Raw genomic sequence first — 13,886 nt, forward strand, 5'->3', positions numbered from 1 at the left:
CAAAGAAGAATAACATAAGACTGATCGGAGTCAATGAAGAAACAGGAGAGAGTGCAGATGACATAAAAAAAACTGTTCACAGAAGTGATGGCAGAAAACTTCCCAATGAGGGGAAAAGAACTTGACATACAGATAAGTGAGGCATATGGGACTCCAACTAGCGTTGATCAAAAAAAAATCTATACATAGGCATATAATAGTTAGGATTCCAGAAACCCAACAGAAGAACAAAATTCTACAAGCAGTGAGAGAAAAGAAACAAATCACATACAAAGGAAAGCCCATCAGAATCACAGCAGCTTTCTCAATGCAAACCCTCAAGGCAAGAAGAGCTTGGAGTGATGTATTTCAAGCCGTAAAGGAAAACAGCCCACAACCCAGATTGATGTGCTCTGTAAAACTATCTTTCAAAATTGATGGAGAAATAAGATACTTTCATGATGGAGCACTTTAGGAACTTCATGAATACCAAACCAGCACTCCAAAAAATTTTTAGAAAATATCCTAGGAAAAGACAATGAGGATCACAACTCCGGGAAGCCCAGCAGAATGAATCCATTGGGGCTAACAAATTAAATGAAAAAGGAAGGAATCCAAAAAAGAGACAAAGTCATGATAAGGCTTTTAAAACTTTTGACTTCATCTCCCTAATGAGTGTATAATACAATCTTTTTATTGTGCTGATTAGTATTTTTCTGATTCTAGTGTTGCAGAACTTTCCTTGTGCTGTACTGGATATTTATAATCTTCTTGTGTCCACTTTTTAACTGGGTTGTCTATTAATGAGCTGTAAGAGTTCTTTATATATTCTGGTCATAGGTTATATGCATTGTAAATATGGTCTGTTTAAGGACTACTTTTCATTTTCTTAAAGATGTCATTTAAAGTAATAAATTTTGATGGAATCTCATTTATCAATTTTTTTCTTTTATACATCATGTTTTTTATATCCTTGGAAGTTCTTGCTTCCCCTAAATTCATGAACATTTTCCCCTATAATTTCTTCTTAAAGTTTTATAGTTTTAGTCTTTCATATTTAGGTTCATAGATCCTTTCAAGTTATTTTTATGTATGGAAATAGAGGGTTGAGGTTCACTTTTTATATACGGATATCAGGTGTTCTAGTGCCATTTTCTGAAGACACTATCTCTTCCTCTGCTCTTGAATTGAGTTTATATTCTATAAAACGTTAATGTTAAATAATCTTTCAAAACTCAGTGGGCCATATATGTGTGGTTCTATTTCTAGATTCTCTGTTTTATTCCAATGATCTAAATGTCTTTCCTTACACCAACACTGCCTTGATTACTGCAGCTTTAGAGGAAGTCTTAAAATTAGGTACGAAACATCTTCCAACACTTTTTTTTTTCTTTTTACTTTTCCATGTCCTTTGTACTCCTACATAACTTTTAAATTTCAATATCCAATTCTTCATTTATAGCAATTATACATAGACCTGAATTTTTATATATACCTTGTGTATTCTAATCCTGCTAAATTCAAATACAAGTTCAAGGGGCTCCTAGAGATTTCTTAGTATTTTTCTGTAGGTGATCATTTCATCTACATATAAAGATTTTACTTCTACCTTGCTGATCCTATCCTAATTGTGTCATTTTATTGCCAGGCTATTTTGGTTTGGGCTTATGTTTCAAAGTTTAATGGACAGATGAAGAGTAAGCATATCTGCCCTTATTCCCCACCTTAGGGAGAAAGCATTGTATCTTCTCCATTCATATAAGGTGTTTTTGGTGGAAGTATGGAGTACATGTCTTTGATCTGTTGAGAAGGTTCTGTTCTACTTCTAGTGTCCTGATAGCTTTTACCATGAACAGCTGTAGAATTTAGTCCAATACTTTTTCTCCAACTAGTGACAGGATCATATGGCTTTTTCCTTTCCTCTGTTAAAATGATTACTTTTGGGGGTGGATCTTCCAATGCTGAACCAACACTGCCATGCTTATAATAAAACCACTTTTTACATCCTGCCAGATCTGACTTCTAATAGTTTGTTTTGTTAAACAAATTTCTATGTATGTTCCTACTTTTTTCTTCTATTATCTTTATCCAGTTTTAGGATGAGCACAATGTTGAATTTCTAAAATGAGGGGAGCAGTATTACTTCTTTTTCTGCTTTAATTGTTTGATATAATTTATCAGTTAAAATGTTTATGAGCCTGCTGTTGTCATATAGGTAGGTTTTCAAGCTAGGAATATACTTTCTTTAATAGGTGCTATTCAAATTTTATATTTCCTCCAGAGTTAGTTTCATTATTTTGTCTTCTAAGTTACTTCTTAGAAGTTGTCAAATTTATTTCAAAAAAGATTTTTGTAATATGCTTTCTATATCCTTCTAAATTCTGTAAAATCTGTGGTAATGTCTCCTAGATCTTGATATTGTAATTTTAAAAATGTATAACTGATATTGTGTAACAGGAAGAAAAGGTCTAAAAGAGCAGAGTAATTGAAAGGGGTAGAGGAAGGAAAAAAAGGGAAAGGAAAAATTATGAGAAGAGGAAAAAGAATGGAAACAAGGTCTTTGCAAATAGGGAAGTGTGGAGGGGGTGAAGGGAGGGCAAGGGAAGGGGAAAAAAATAAGAACCAAGAGACTCATGTAATGGTACAAGATCCCAGTGATGAATATAACTGTATTTTATACCTAAAATGTACCAATGAAGTTAATAGGGGAAAAATGTATGAATGATATTGTGTAATAGGAAGAAAAGGTCTAAAGGAGCAGGGGAAGTGGGACAGGTAGGGGAAAGGAAAGAAGGGAAAAGAAAAATATAAGAAAAGAAAAAAAGGGAAATAAAGTCTTTGCAAACAGGAAAGGGTAGAGGGGGTGAAGAAGAGGGCAGGGGAACGGGAAAAAAATAAGAACCAAGATACTCATGCAATGGTACAAGATCCCAATGATGAATGTAACTGTATTTCATACCTAAAATGTACCAATAAACTTAATGGGGGGAAGAAAACCAACCAAGAACTCAAAATTTTTGAAGAGATTATAGAAGAAACATAAGCAAATACATGAGATGTTTAGCAAACTTACAGAGGATTAAAATCAACAGATGAGAAGTCCCACTGCCATCTGGAAGCTGCAGAACCAGGAAGTTAATGGGGTAATAATTCGGTGTGAGTTGAAAGTCCTGACTACACAGGGTAGGGCAGGGCTGATACTGTAAGTCCTAGACGCTGGAGTCTTTGATAACCAAGGACAGAAAAAGATGGATAGGTGTTCCAGCTCCAGAAGAGGGAGTGAATTTGCCCTTGCTTTGTTTTTGTTTTTGTTTTTGACACCTGAGATCGAATTCGGGTCCTTGCGCTTGTGAGGCAGGCAGCTGAACCACTGAGATAAATCCCTGGCCCTTGCATTTTTTGTTCAGTGTGTTAGATGAGCCCTCCCCTACCCTGATGAGAGATGCTTTTCACACATTTTACTGTTGCAAAGTCTAATTTCTTCTGCAAACAACTTTGCAGACACACCCAGGGATCATGTTTCATTAGCTATTTGGGTGTCCCTTAGCCCAGCCCAGTTGACATCTTCAATGAAGCTTCTCAGGAGGTGACTGTCTCTGCCATGTTTGCAGGGACCTCCCACAGAACAGGGCTTGAAGGAAATGACTGAGCTGGTGAACACCTACTCCCAGGGCTTTGTGACCTGGATGGGTCCCATCTTTCCGATCATCACTTTGTGCCACCCTGACACCATCCGAACTGTCCTCAGCGCCTCAGGTATCCACGGGAAGCTTGTGGTGGTGGATGCTATGGTTCACTCAAGGGCTTCCAGGCTTTCCACCCCCACCCCTCTGTGCAGCCCCTGCAGCATCTTGGATCCTCCTTTCCTCTTCTCTCAGCCTCCTCCCACTTCCTTTCATATGCTCACCAGTTCCCATTTCCCTGTCTTCTTCCTCTGCTGTCGTGCCCCATCCCCATGCTGATGTTCTGGCCACTCCTGGAGGGCCAAGAGGCCTCATTCCAAGGCCTGTCCTGGAGGAACTCTCAGTCTTGAGGAGACAGATCTGGACAGAGATGTCCCCAACCTCAAGTGGGCAGGAGCAGGCCAGAGGGAGATGGGCAATGAGTGGAGACCTGAAGTTTCTGTTGGGGCAGGCTAGAAGTCTTCCTGGAAGAAGAGTGGCTTGAGGAAGTTCTGGAACGATGAGTAGGAAGGTTTCTAAGCAGAGGCAGGTGGTGCACTGCACATTAGAAGCACTCGAGGCTCCCTCCCAGGCCTGGCATCAGCCTTGCCCATGCTCAGGCCCAGAGCAATGAAGAGGGTTTGCAATTTCTGTGAAGTCTGGGCTGCTCTTCTCCTGACACCCAGCTTGGCTGGACTGCTTCCTTCTACCTTATCCTGTGGCCTGTCCTCTAGATGGTCATTGCTTTCCTGCTCCAGGCATCTGAATTCTCCCTACGCCTAGGAGATCCCTTCCCAGCCTGGGACCTTTCCTGTGCCCTTGCCATCCTCCCACAGGGACGGTGCTGTATCTCAAAAGCATGGCTGACACCAAAATGCTGGGTGATTCTGGGCAGATCTCAGGCTCTTTATACCTGCCAAGATTTCTTTCAGTTGTGAGTAGTAGAAACTCACCATCTTGGAGTCCATACAAACAAAGAGGATCTACTGACTGTAAAGACTTAGTGTGTAGGGGTAGGGGTATCCACAGCCACACCTGGATCCAGGTCTCAAGCAGTGTCATCAAGAAACTGTCTCCTCCCAGTTTTACCTTCTCTGATGTCACTTTTCCTTTCAACGTAGCTCTTGCTTAAAATCTGAAGGATAAGTGCAAGAAATTCAGTTATGTTGGGGTGCTCAGCTTTTCCCCCGGAGTTTCCATTACTGACCTGTGATTCATTTTAGTTGTCCTGGCCTTAATCACAGAACAAACTCCTACACAATCACTGTGACTCTGACTGCCCACGGTTGGCAAGCATGGCTCCCAGTGCTCGGTTTTTGTGGAGACACAAAGCAGTATAACGTTTACGAACGAAGGCCGTGATTCATACAGACCCAGAATTGGAACTCAGAGATGTTACTTAGTGTTTGGGAGATACTGGGAAAACGTGTTCATCATTCAGAGCCTCGGTGTCTTTATCTAGAAGAAGGGAGAGAAGAGAACCCAGGTGAAGGTGGTGTTTGGGATCCAAACATGGCAGGACTTTCTCTGTCCCTGTAACCCAGGGATGTGGACTGCTGCGTATGGGGAGTGAGATCAGACAGCCCAAGGATGATGAGCTACTGGAGGTAATTCCTAGGCCTCCGTCTGGGTCCCTGGACCACACGTCCCTCTGCATCAGCCCAGAGGATGTGCATTGGGTCATCTTTGTTCTTTCCAGATTCAGAGCTCAGAGGATGGGCTCCTGTACACCCAGGGCCTGGCACGCACCTATGGGGATGTGTGCTGCTGGTGGGTAGGGCCCTGGCACGCGGTCGTCCATATCTTCCACCCCTCTTGCATCAAGCCTGTGCTCTTTGCTCCAGGTAGACACCACAGGGGCCCCAGACTCCCTGTCACTGAGGTCTCTGTGCTGCCTCCAGCTGATTGGGTGAACACGGGGAGGCAGGAGGGGCTGTGGCCTTGATGCCCCTGCCCCTGCCTCACCCAAACCCACCTGTCTGAGCTCTGGTCTGGTCTGCTTTTCTCTAAAGTGTCTTTGTAACCGCTGCTGAATACCCAAGGCTGCTGTACTGCCAAGTCTTGTCATTTATATTTATACTTGGATCCCGGTTATCCCGGGTGTGCACTATATTGGTTATACCTGATTTACACCTTGGATCTTATGACGAGTGTCATGTCTGGGGCTCAGCTATGACCAAGAACACTAGAGGTATTTTAGGGTTTGTCTGGTTCTTGTCTGAGCTCTTGTTTGATGTTGTCTTTTTATCCTGCTACTGGTCATGTATCAGCCATGGTTGGGAATTGTCTGGAATCTTCTTTGATTTTTGTCTAGGGCAGGTATTGAAGTACATCCAGATGATATCCAAGGTCCAGGTGAGTCCCATGTGGGCTTTACCTCTGATATTATTAGGGTCGTGCTTGAATTCTATCTGTGGACTCTCTATGGGTCATCCTGAGGTCATTTCATATCATCCCTGGCCCATATCAGAGCATGTTGTGTCATGTCAAGGCAGGTCATACATGTTGTTAGCTCAGGAGATGTCCGTATTTCATGTCCCAAGTCTATGTCAGGAGATGTCAGAGACTGAGAGTGTCGATAGAGTGTCATAGGTCTTTGTAAAGATCTCTACAGAGTGTTTTCTGCGCTTGGTTGTTGCAGAACATGTTGGACTCTATAGCAGCCATGTCAAGGTGTGCTGGGATATGTTGTGTCATATTAGTCTGTGATTTTGCTCTGCTGTGCTGCTTCTGTCTACTTTGCACCCCTCTTATGTTCCCCACTCCTGCAAGCTTCCTTTGTCCCTGGATCCTTTTGTGCCCTGACAGCCTTGGGAGGGGGAAGTGCAGACCCCTGACTGAGAGCTTCCAACTCCCTTCCCCCATGACTGGGAATCTCTTTCTTCTCCATGGCTCCTGATATCTCTTCTTCATGTCAGCTGCCATTGCCCTAAAGGACGTATTATTCTACAGCTTCCTGAGACCCTGGCTGGGTGAGTATCTGCAGATGAAAGGGCTTGGGAACAACCTGGGGGCCAGGGGAAGGAGCTGCCTTTTCTACTGCCCATGGCTGCCCCACCAGGGGATGGACTCTTGCTGAGTGCTGGTGACAAGTGGAGCCAGCGCCGTCACATGCTGACACCCGCCTTCCATTTCAACATCCTGAAGCCCTATGTGAAGATTTTCACTGAAAGCACAAATACCATGCTTGTGAGTTCTTGAGCCCAGGGTGCCAGCTGGAGCCTGGTGGGTGAAGGGGCCACAGACAGATCAGGTCTAGAGTCCTGGCTATGATAGGTCGCTTTGAGGCCCTCGCTCTTTCTTTCTTAGTCTGGGTCTCCTCGTCTATAAAATGGGGATGGAACCCTCTACTTCTAGTGTGGTCCAGAGGAGCTAATGGAATCAAGACCCTGGCACATGGTCGGTGCTCAGAAGGGGCTAGTTTCCATATTCATCTCTTAGAAGTCCTGTAAACTGATCACAGAAAAGATGAACATCTCATAGAAGCTATTACTGGGTAATCAGCCACTTCCAAATTCATTGGTTCAAAGCAGTAAGGGCTTACAGATGCTAACAAATGTACAGGTCAGGAGGCTCGTTCTTCAGTAAGAGGATCAGAACACATGATTTATGATCAGCTGACTCTGTCTCAGTTCTCTCCCATGTTTGAGGCTTGTCCAACTTCAAGCTGATTCAGAATGGCCTCATCTGGGACAACCAGACTCTCCAAAGATATCCTGAAGTTGTTCGTATGACAGAGATAGGATCCAGTGGGAGCAAGGGGAAATGCTAATGCCTCTTTAAGCTTAGATTCATTGAAGTTATGACCTCCGCATTTTCACCACATGTGTTAGCCAGTGTCAAAAGTCTAGTACAGAATTAAAGGGGGAATAAAATTGGATCCACTTATTAATAGGAGTAGCTGACCAATCATGTTGCACTTTGAGACCATAATGTTATGTGAAATAAATAAGATACACGAGCTTAAATATCACATGGGTTTTCTCATATGAGAAACCTAAATTATAAATGAAGAGTGAAAAACAAAAGATAAACAATAGGAAGTAGGGAGATAGATCTTTCTCAAATTGCAGGGAATCAAATGATGGAGGGAGGGAAGGGGAATGAAAAATAGAAATTAAGATGTGTTATGTACATGTACCAGCTCCACTCAAGGAATAAACATTATGCACTGCAAACATGTACTAGTAAAAATTAAAAATGCAACCACAATGGACATGCTGTGGCTACAGGAAGAAGGTACAGCTTGCTGGTGAGGGTTTTAAGGAGTACTTTTTCTTTCTTGCAAGCTGACAAATTAGTGTCTTACTGTTTCATGAATTCTGCCAGAAGACCTAAGATTCCTTGGTCAAATTCTGCTTTTATAACATGGAGAAACAAGCTTGCTATTTGTCCAAGGAGATTCATTCCCTCATCCTTGGATGAGGGAACACATCTTTGAGAAATGGCCTGAGTTAGGAACATCAGTGGAGTGTGTTCTTGTCATATCAGGAAGGATGCTCACTGCCAAGGTGGGACTATCTTTCAAGAGAAGAGTATTTCATTGAGTTATCACAATGAAAATAAGCTAGGTAAGATTGACTGAGTACTCCTTATATATTAGAAATGATGCCACATGCCCATTCCGTAATACATACTGTCAAATTTCATTCTCATAATGTGTGAAGTAGAGGTCATTTTCACCCACGACACATGGAGAGTATGAAGGTCAGAAAGATTAAGAGCTTGCTCAAGTTTGTCTACCTAGTAAGTGAACTAGGAGTGGTGGAGTAGGAGTTCTGTCTTGGTATAACTGACACCAAAGGAGTTGAACTTAACGGTTGCTGAAGACTTGACATGTGGACCCTCAGGGAGGGTAATGAGTTGACCAAGGATGCAGTAGATGTGGGACACAGAGCTGGGACCTGAACTCAAGGTTTCTGTCTCCCAGCCTTGGATTTTCCTTTCCTCATGGTAACGGCTTCACTCTCATCCAAGCTTGGTCTTTTCTGGGGTTGGGTGCCTTGGGCAGAGCATCAGGAAGCTGGTTCTGGGAAATCTATCTTGGTGGTTGGGGATGGAGAGGGCTCAAAGGAATCAGGGCTGAGCCACAGCCCCATTCCCATTTCTGGCCAGGCCAAGTGGCAGCGCGTGGCCTCATGGGGCAGCACCCGTCTGGACATGTTTGAGCACATCAGCCTGATGACCTTGGACAGTCTGCAGAAATGCGTGTTCAGCTTTGAGAGCAACTGTCAGGAGTGAGTCCTCTCCCTGGGCTTAGAACCTGGTCCATGCAATCAAGAGAGGAGATGGGGGAGGGAGGGTTGACCAGAGGGACCAGAAGAGCCTTCCTGGAGAAGGTGGATCAGACCTGGCATTGAATGGCAGGGAAGAGGAGAGAGATTGGTCCTTCCAGGTAGGTGGACTTGTCTTAGTAAAGCCAAGGGGCTTCAGTGAGTAAAGCCTGTGCAGCAGGCCGTGAAGAGATACCTTGGAAATGAGGTTGGAGGGGAGGAAGTGGCAGATCTGAAGGATGTTGAAAAGTTTGTCAGAGTGGTGTGAACTTTACCACGAGTTACTAGGGAACCAGTGAAGGTGCTTGAGGTGTTGGTGGGCATGATCAGAGCTGAGCTCTGTTAAACACTGTCTGTCTTGTAGACAGTGGATGGAGTTGGCACAGGATGCAAGGAGGATGTGGAGAGCACTGGGTCACTGATCAGTTGAAAGAGAATAAAGTCTGAGCTGTGTGAGTTGCAGGAAGGAGAAAGGGCAAGATTGGACACTAGGTAGGAGAGAAGAGAGGAGTACAATGTTTACACTAGGTTCTGGGTGCCTAGGGTTTAGAGGGAGCTCATAGAGATAGGATGCAGAGCGAGATGAAATTGTGGACGTCAAGTCCCAAGGCTCATCCCTACCATGTGTCTGTGAGGCCATCTGCTTGTGGATATTCAGTTTCCTGATGGGACAGAGTGCCAAGCTGCTGGTGTGAAATGCTTGCCTGGCTTCAAGCACTTCAAGTTGTTTCCTCCTTTTATGCCTTCACCCCACAGGAAGCCTAGCGAGTACATTGCAGCCATCTTGGAGCTCAGTGCCCTTGTGGCCAAAAGGCAACGGCAGCTTTGGCTGCACCCAGATTCCCTGTACCATCTCACCTGTGATGGGCATCGCTTCCGTAAGGCCTGCCGCCTGGTGCATGACTTCACAGATGCTGTCATCCGGGAGCGGCGACACACCCTCCCTAATCATGGAACCGATGACTTCCTAAAGGCCAAGGCCAGGTCAAAAACTCTGGACTTCATCGATGTGCTCCTGCTGAGCAAGGTGGGCTTCGCAAGATGTAGAATGGATTATAAGATTGTGATACATAGTGATTACATATATTCGGTGAGTTAGTATATGTACAGTACATTATATAGAGACTATATATGACATGTACATATATAAAATAAACATTAACATTTATTTTGGTGAGTTATATATGTATATATGTATGTGTATATATACTAACTCACCAAAATAAATGTAAATTATTTATTTTATGTGCATATATTTATATATAATATGTATGTTAGTATATATAATGTATATATATATACATCTGATCTTGATCACTTTTAATCCCCTTGCCCTCATCCCCCATTCTTTTCCCTTCCCCAGATCATTTTCTCCATTTCAAAATGTCTAAATACATACATCATATTACATGGATACATACATACCCATGATTATAGCAGTGCAAATCTCAGTAGCTGAATTATAGAAACAGCCTACATTTCGATCGACTTATAAATGGATAAAGAAAATGTGGTATATACACACAATGGAGCATTACTCAATCATAAAGAGGTATAAATCTGAGTCATTTGTAGGAAAATAGATGGATCTTGAGACCATAACATAAAGTGAAAAAAAAAGACACCGAAGGCTTAATATCACGTGGTTTCTCTTATATGAAAAATTCCAAAATATAAATGAAGAGCAACATAAAGGAGGGATGGTAAGAAACAGATATAATGGGCCTTCATATCTAGTGTCAGATCAAATCACTTGGGCTGAATCCAGAGAACATCGAGGAAGGGAAGGACAAGCCAGAGGGGGGCAAATGTCAGAGATGACTCTGAAACACTGCCAGAAGTAGAACTCTAAGTCTGAAACTGTGAAGGGTTTGAGATTTTATTCTACAAGTCACTATAATAAGATAAGGTGCCATAGTTATGTCTGTGTTTATGTCTATGCTGGTAGACACACTAAACTCTTTGATCAGGCAGCCCATTTATTACAGCAATAACAACAGAGTAGCCCTGTAGCAATGGCTCTCCTTCTTAACTCTCCTTGCCTGGGCCATGCGGTCTTTATACCTACATTGTGGCTAGGTTTAGATCCCAAAAGAAAAGCTGGCACATTGTAAGTTGTGGAGCTGGTACATCTGCCTCCTCTTCCCTCCAGAAAAGAGAAAGATAAAGGAGAGAGGGAGAGGGAGAGAGTGGAGATGTATTTTTGGAATATAAACAAGTTTCCCTCAGTGCAAAGGGCAAGTCTATAAACCTGCAAAACCAATGCCTCCAGACATAATAAGATTCTCTGGATTTACCTCCCCAAAATATGAGTAAATGTCTTTTCTGTATATTCTGTAATGTGTAAGGTAAATTGTCATTCAGTCATTCGGTAAAGCAGATTGCCGTTAAAATTCTCAGAAAACCCTCATTATACAGAGACATGAAAATATTCCTTGATCACTGATTGCTGCAACCAGAGACAAGGAAGCTAGAGAAGATGTCGTTGGGTGGGGACTCTGGCAGTGGTAACCAAGGTAAATCTAGTGGTACGAGTAGAGGTGGATTTCTGGATGCAAGAATAATCTTCATAGGTTGTCTTGGGCCCCTCAGAGATGCTGAGATTCAAGAGGTTCTTGCCTTCTCTCCAGGATGAAGATGGAAAGGAGTTGTCAGATGAGGACATACGAGCAGAGGCTGATACCTTCATGTTTGAGGGTGAGAGTTCAGTGCGGGATTCTAGACTGTGCGTGGTCTTTACATCCCAAGAACGTGGTGGGTCCACAGTGGATCTTTCCATTCTGCCCATGCTTCACATCCCTCCTTCCTCCCTGGGGTCCCAAAGGGTGAGCGCTGTCCACCCCGTGGTGCTGAAGCAGCCCAGAGACCCAAGCCTCCCTGTCCCTGGCTGTTCTTCAGGTCACGACACCACGGCCAGTGGTCTCTCCTGGGCCCTGTACAACCTGGCCCGGCACCCAGAATACCAGGAGCGCTGCCGGCAGGAGGTGCGAGAGCTTCTGAGGGGCCGTGAGCCTGAAGACATAGAATGGTGAGTCCAGTCCTCGTGGCCTGTTCCTGAGCCCCCTTTCCCGACGATATTCTCCAGCTGGGGCAGAGGGATGATTGTTTTGCTGATTCTGCCATTACTGTTCCTTGAGTATAGGAGCTGAGCTCAGAAACAGGCCCTGGCACCCAGCCTGGCAAGCAAAGGGAAAGGTTGGAGCTTTTGGGACAGAAAGACCTGGGCTGCTGAGAAAATTAGTGACAATATGTGAGGGCAGATGATGCACTTTGCACATGTTCACTCAGTAAACTGTAACCTCCTTTACTTTGCTTTTCTGTCCAATACCATTTTTTTTTACTTTCTTCCCTTTCTGTGGGTTTAGTTTTCTCCTGCACCTGAATTCCTACTCTAACATCCAGTCCAGGGATTCATAGGGGACACTTGGTGGCAAAAGTCGTCTATGTGTTACCTACCACGCCTGTGTCATTCTTCCATCGGGCAGTAGTCATTCAGCAAATACTTCCTCTGCCTTCCCTTCCCCAGCTCTATGCTCGACCCCTTCTGTGCTACAGAGACCTGGGAAGGCTCTAGCTCGGAGGCCGGCCTTCCAAGGGCCACTTTCTTTGGGGTAGGACAGTCCCAGATATGGGTACTTTTCTAGTTCTTTTGCTTTTCTAATCTAATTATGTGATCTATCTAGGGATTCTATTATTATATGGAGAAAAGTTTTCACTGGGAAAGGTGGGGCTGGTGGCCTGTTTTCCTCCATCCATAGCTGCGGGTCGTGGCTTCCTTAGGGAGGACCTGGCCCAGCTGCCCTTCCTGACCATGTGCATCAAGGAGAGTCTGCGCCTGCACCCCCCGGTCTCAGTCATCTCCCGCTGCTGCACCCAGGACGTTGTGCTCCCAGATGGCCGGGTCATCCCCAAAGGTGCCCACACCAAGGGGGGAGGAGGCTGCTGGGCAGGAATCAGGGTCCCCCAGGCCGAGGGGCCCGTCCTGACCGTCCCCTCCTCTCCAGGTGTTATCTGCCTCATCAGTATTTTCGGGCTGCATCACAACCCAGCTGTGTGGCCGGACCCTGAGGTGCTGCCTCTGCCCTGCTCCCCCACCCCACCCTGTCCCCACCCCATTCTTCTTTATTGTAGGGGCCTAGAGGAGAGGGAGGCGTCCTGAGGTGGGAAATCTGCCCCTGCCACACCTGCATCCCTTGTCCCTGTCGGCTTGGTGTCTCCTCCAGGTCTATGACCCCTTCCGCTTTGACCCAGAGAACAGCAAGGACAGGTCACCTCTGGCTTTTATTCCCTTCTCCGCGGGGCCCAGGTGAGGGCAGCGGCTGTCTGAGCTGGGGCGGGCGAGATGGGAACGGTGTCTGGGCCGGACGAAAAGGAAATCAGGGGAAGTTGTGGATGGCCCCAGTTCCGAGTGGGCTTCCAGCGGCTCCTGGACAGTTTATGCGCAGAAATGTGGAGAATGGGGCCTGGGTAGGTGCAAGAGGGGCCTGCAGTGTGCTCAGAGCCTCCATTCGTCATCTGATCCGAGTTGGGCGGTGGAGTCCAGGCCAGGCTGGGGGACACACACGCCCAGTTGGGGCCAGGCGCACTTAGCGCCCCTCGCTGTCCATGGAGCTGACCAGGGTGGGGTGGGGTCCCGGACAGGTTCGGGTAGGACGGGCTTGGATGGTCCGGGCCGCAGTCACGGTCCCCTCCCCGCCCGCAGGAACTGCATCGGGCAGACCTTCGCCATGGCCGAGATGAAGGTGGCGCTGGCGCTGACTCTGCTGCGCTTCCGCGTCCTGCCCGATGACACCGAGCCGCTCCGGAAGCCGGAGCTGATCCTGCGCGCAGAGGGCGGGCTCTGGCTGCGGGTGGAGCCGCTGAGCTGAGTGGGGGCGCTCAGGGACCCCAATGACCTGGCCTGGCCTGGGACCCAGCTGACCCCTCCCACCGTCCTTTGAGGAAGCTCGGGAATAAAGTGTGCCATCCCCTG

General features: G+C 45.7%; 1 protein-coding gene across 1 annotated transcript; it reads left to right on the plus strand.

Annotated features, from left to right (window-relative positions):
* Positions 1–3,575: 3,575 nt before the first annotated feature.
* On the plus strand, positions 3,576–13,886 carry LOC147821168 (leukotriene-B4 omega-hydroxylase 3-like). Its single transcript, XM_087201253.1, has 11 exons — positions 3,576–3,735; positions 6,560–6,613; positions 6,703–6,830; positions 8,757–8,878; positions 9,671–9,941; positions 11,545–11,611; positions 11,813–11,942; positions 12,695–12,828; positions 12,919–12,983; positions 13,138–13,220; positions 13,617–13,886. The coding sequence occupies exons 1-11, from the start codon at positions 3,621–3,623 to the stop codon at positions 13,780–13,782; spliced, it is 1,335 nt and encodes a 444-aa protein (XP_087057379.1). The 5' UTR covers positions 3,576–3,620; the 3' UTR covers positions 13,783–13,886.

This window comes from Heterocephalus glaber, unplaced genomic scaffold (assembly GCF_053883595.1).
Source record: "Heterocephalus glaber isolate CG9 unplaced genomic scaffold, H.glaber_assembly_v1.0 deba00001760, whole genome shotgun sequence".
NCBI lineage: Eukaryota > Metazoa > Chordata > Mammalia > Rodentia > Bathyergidae > Heterocephalus > Heterocephalus glaber.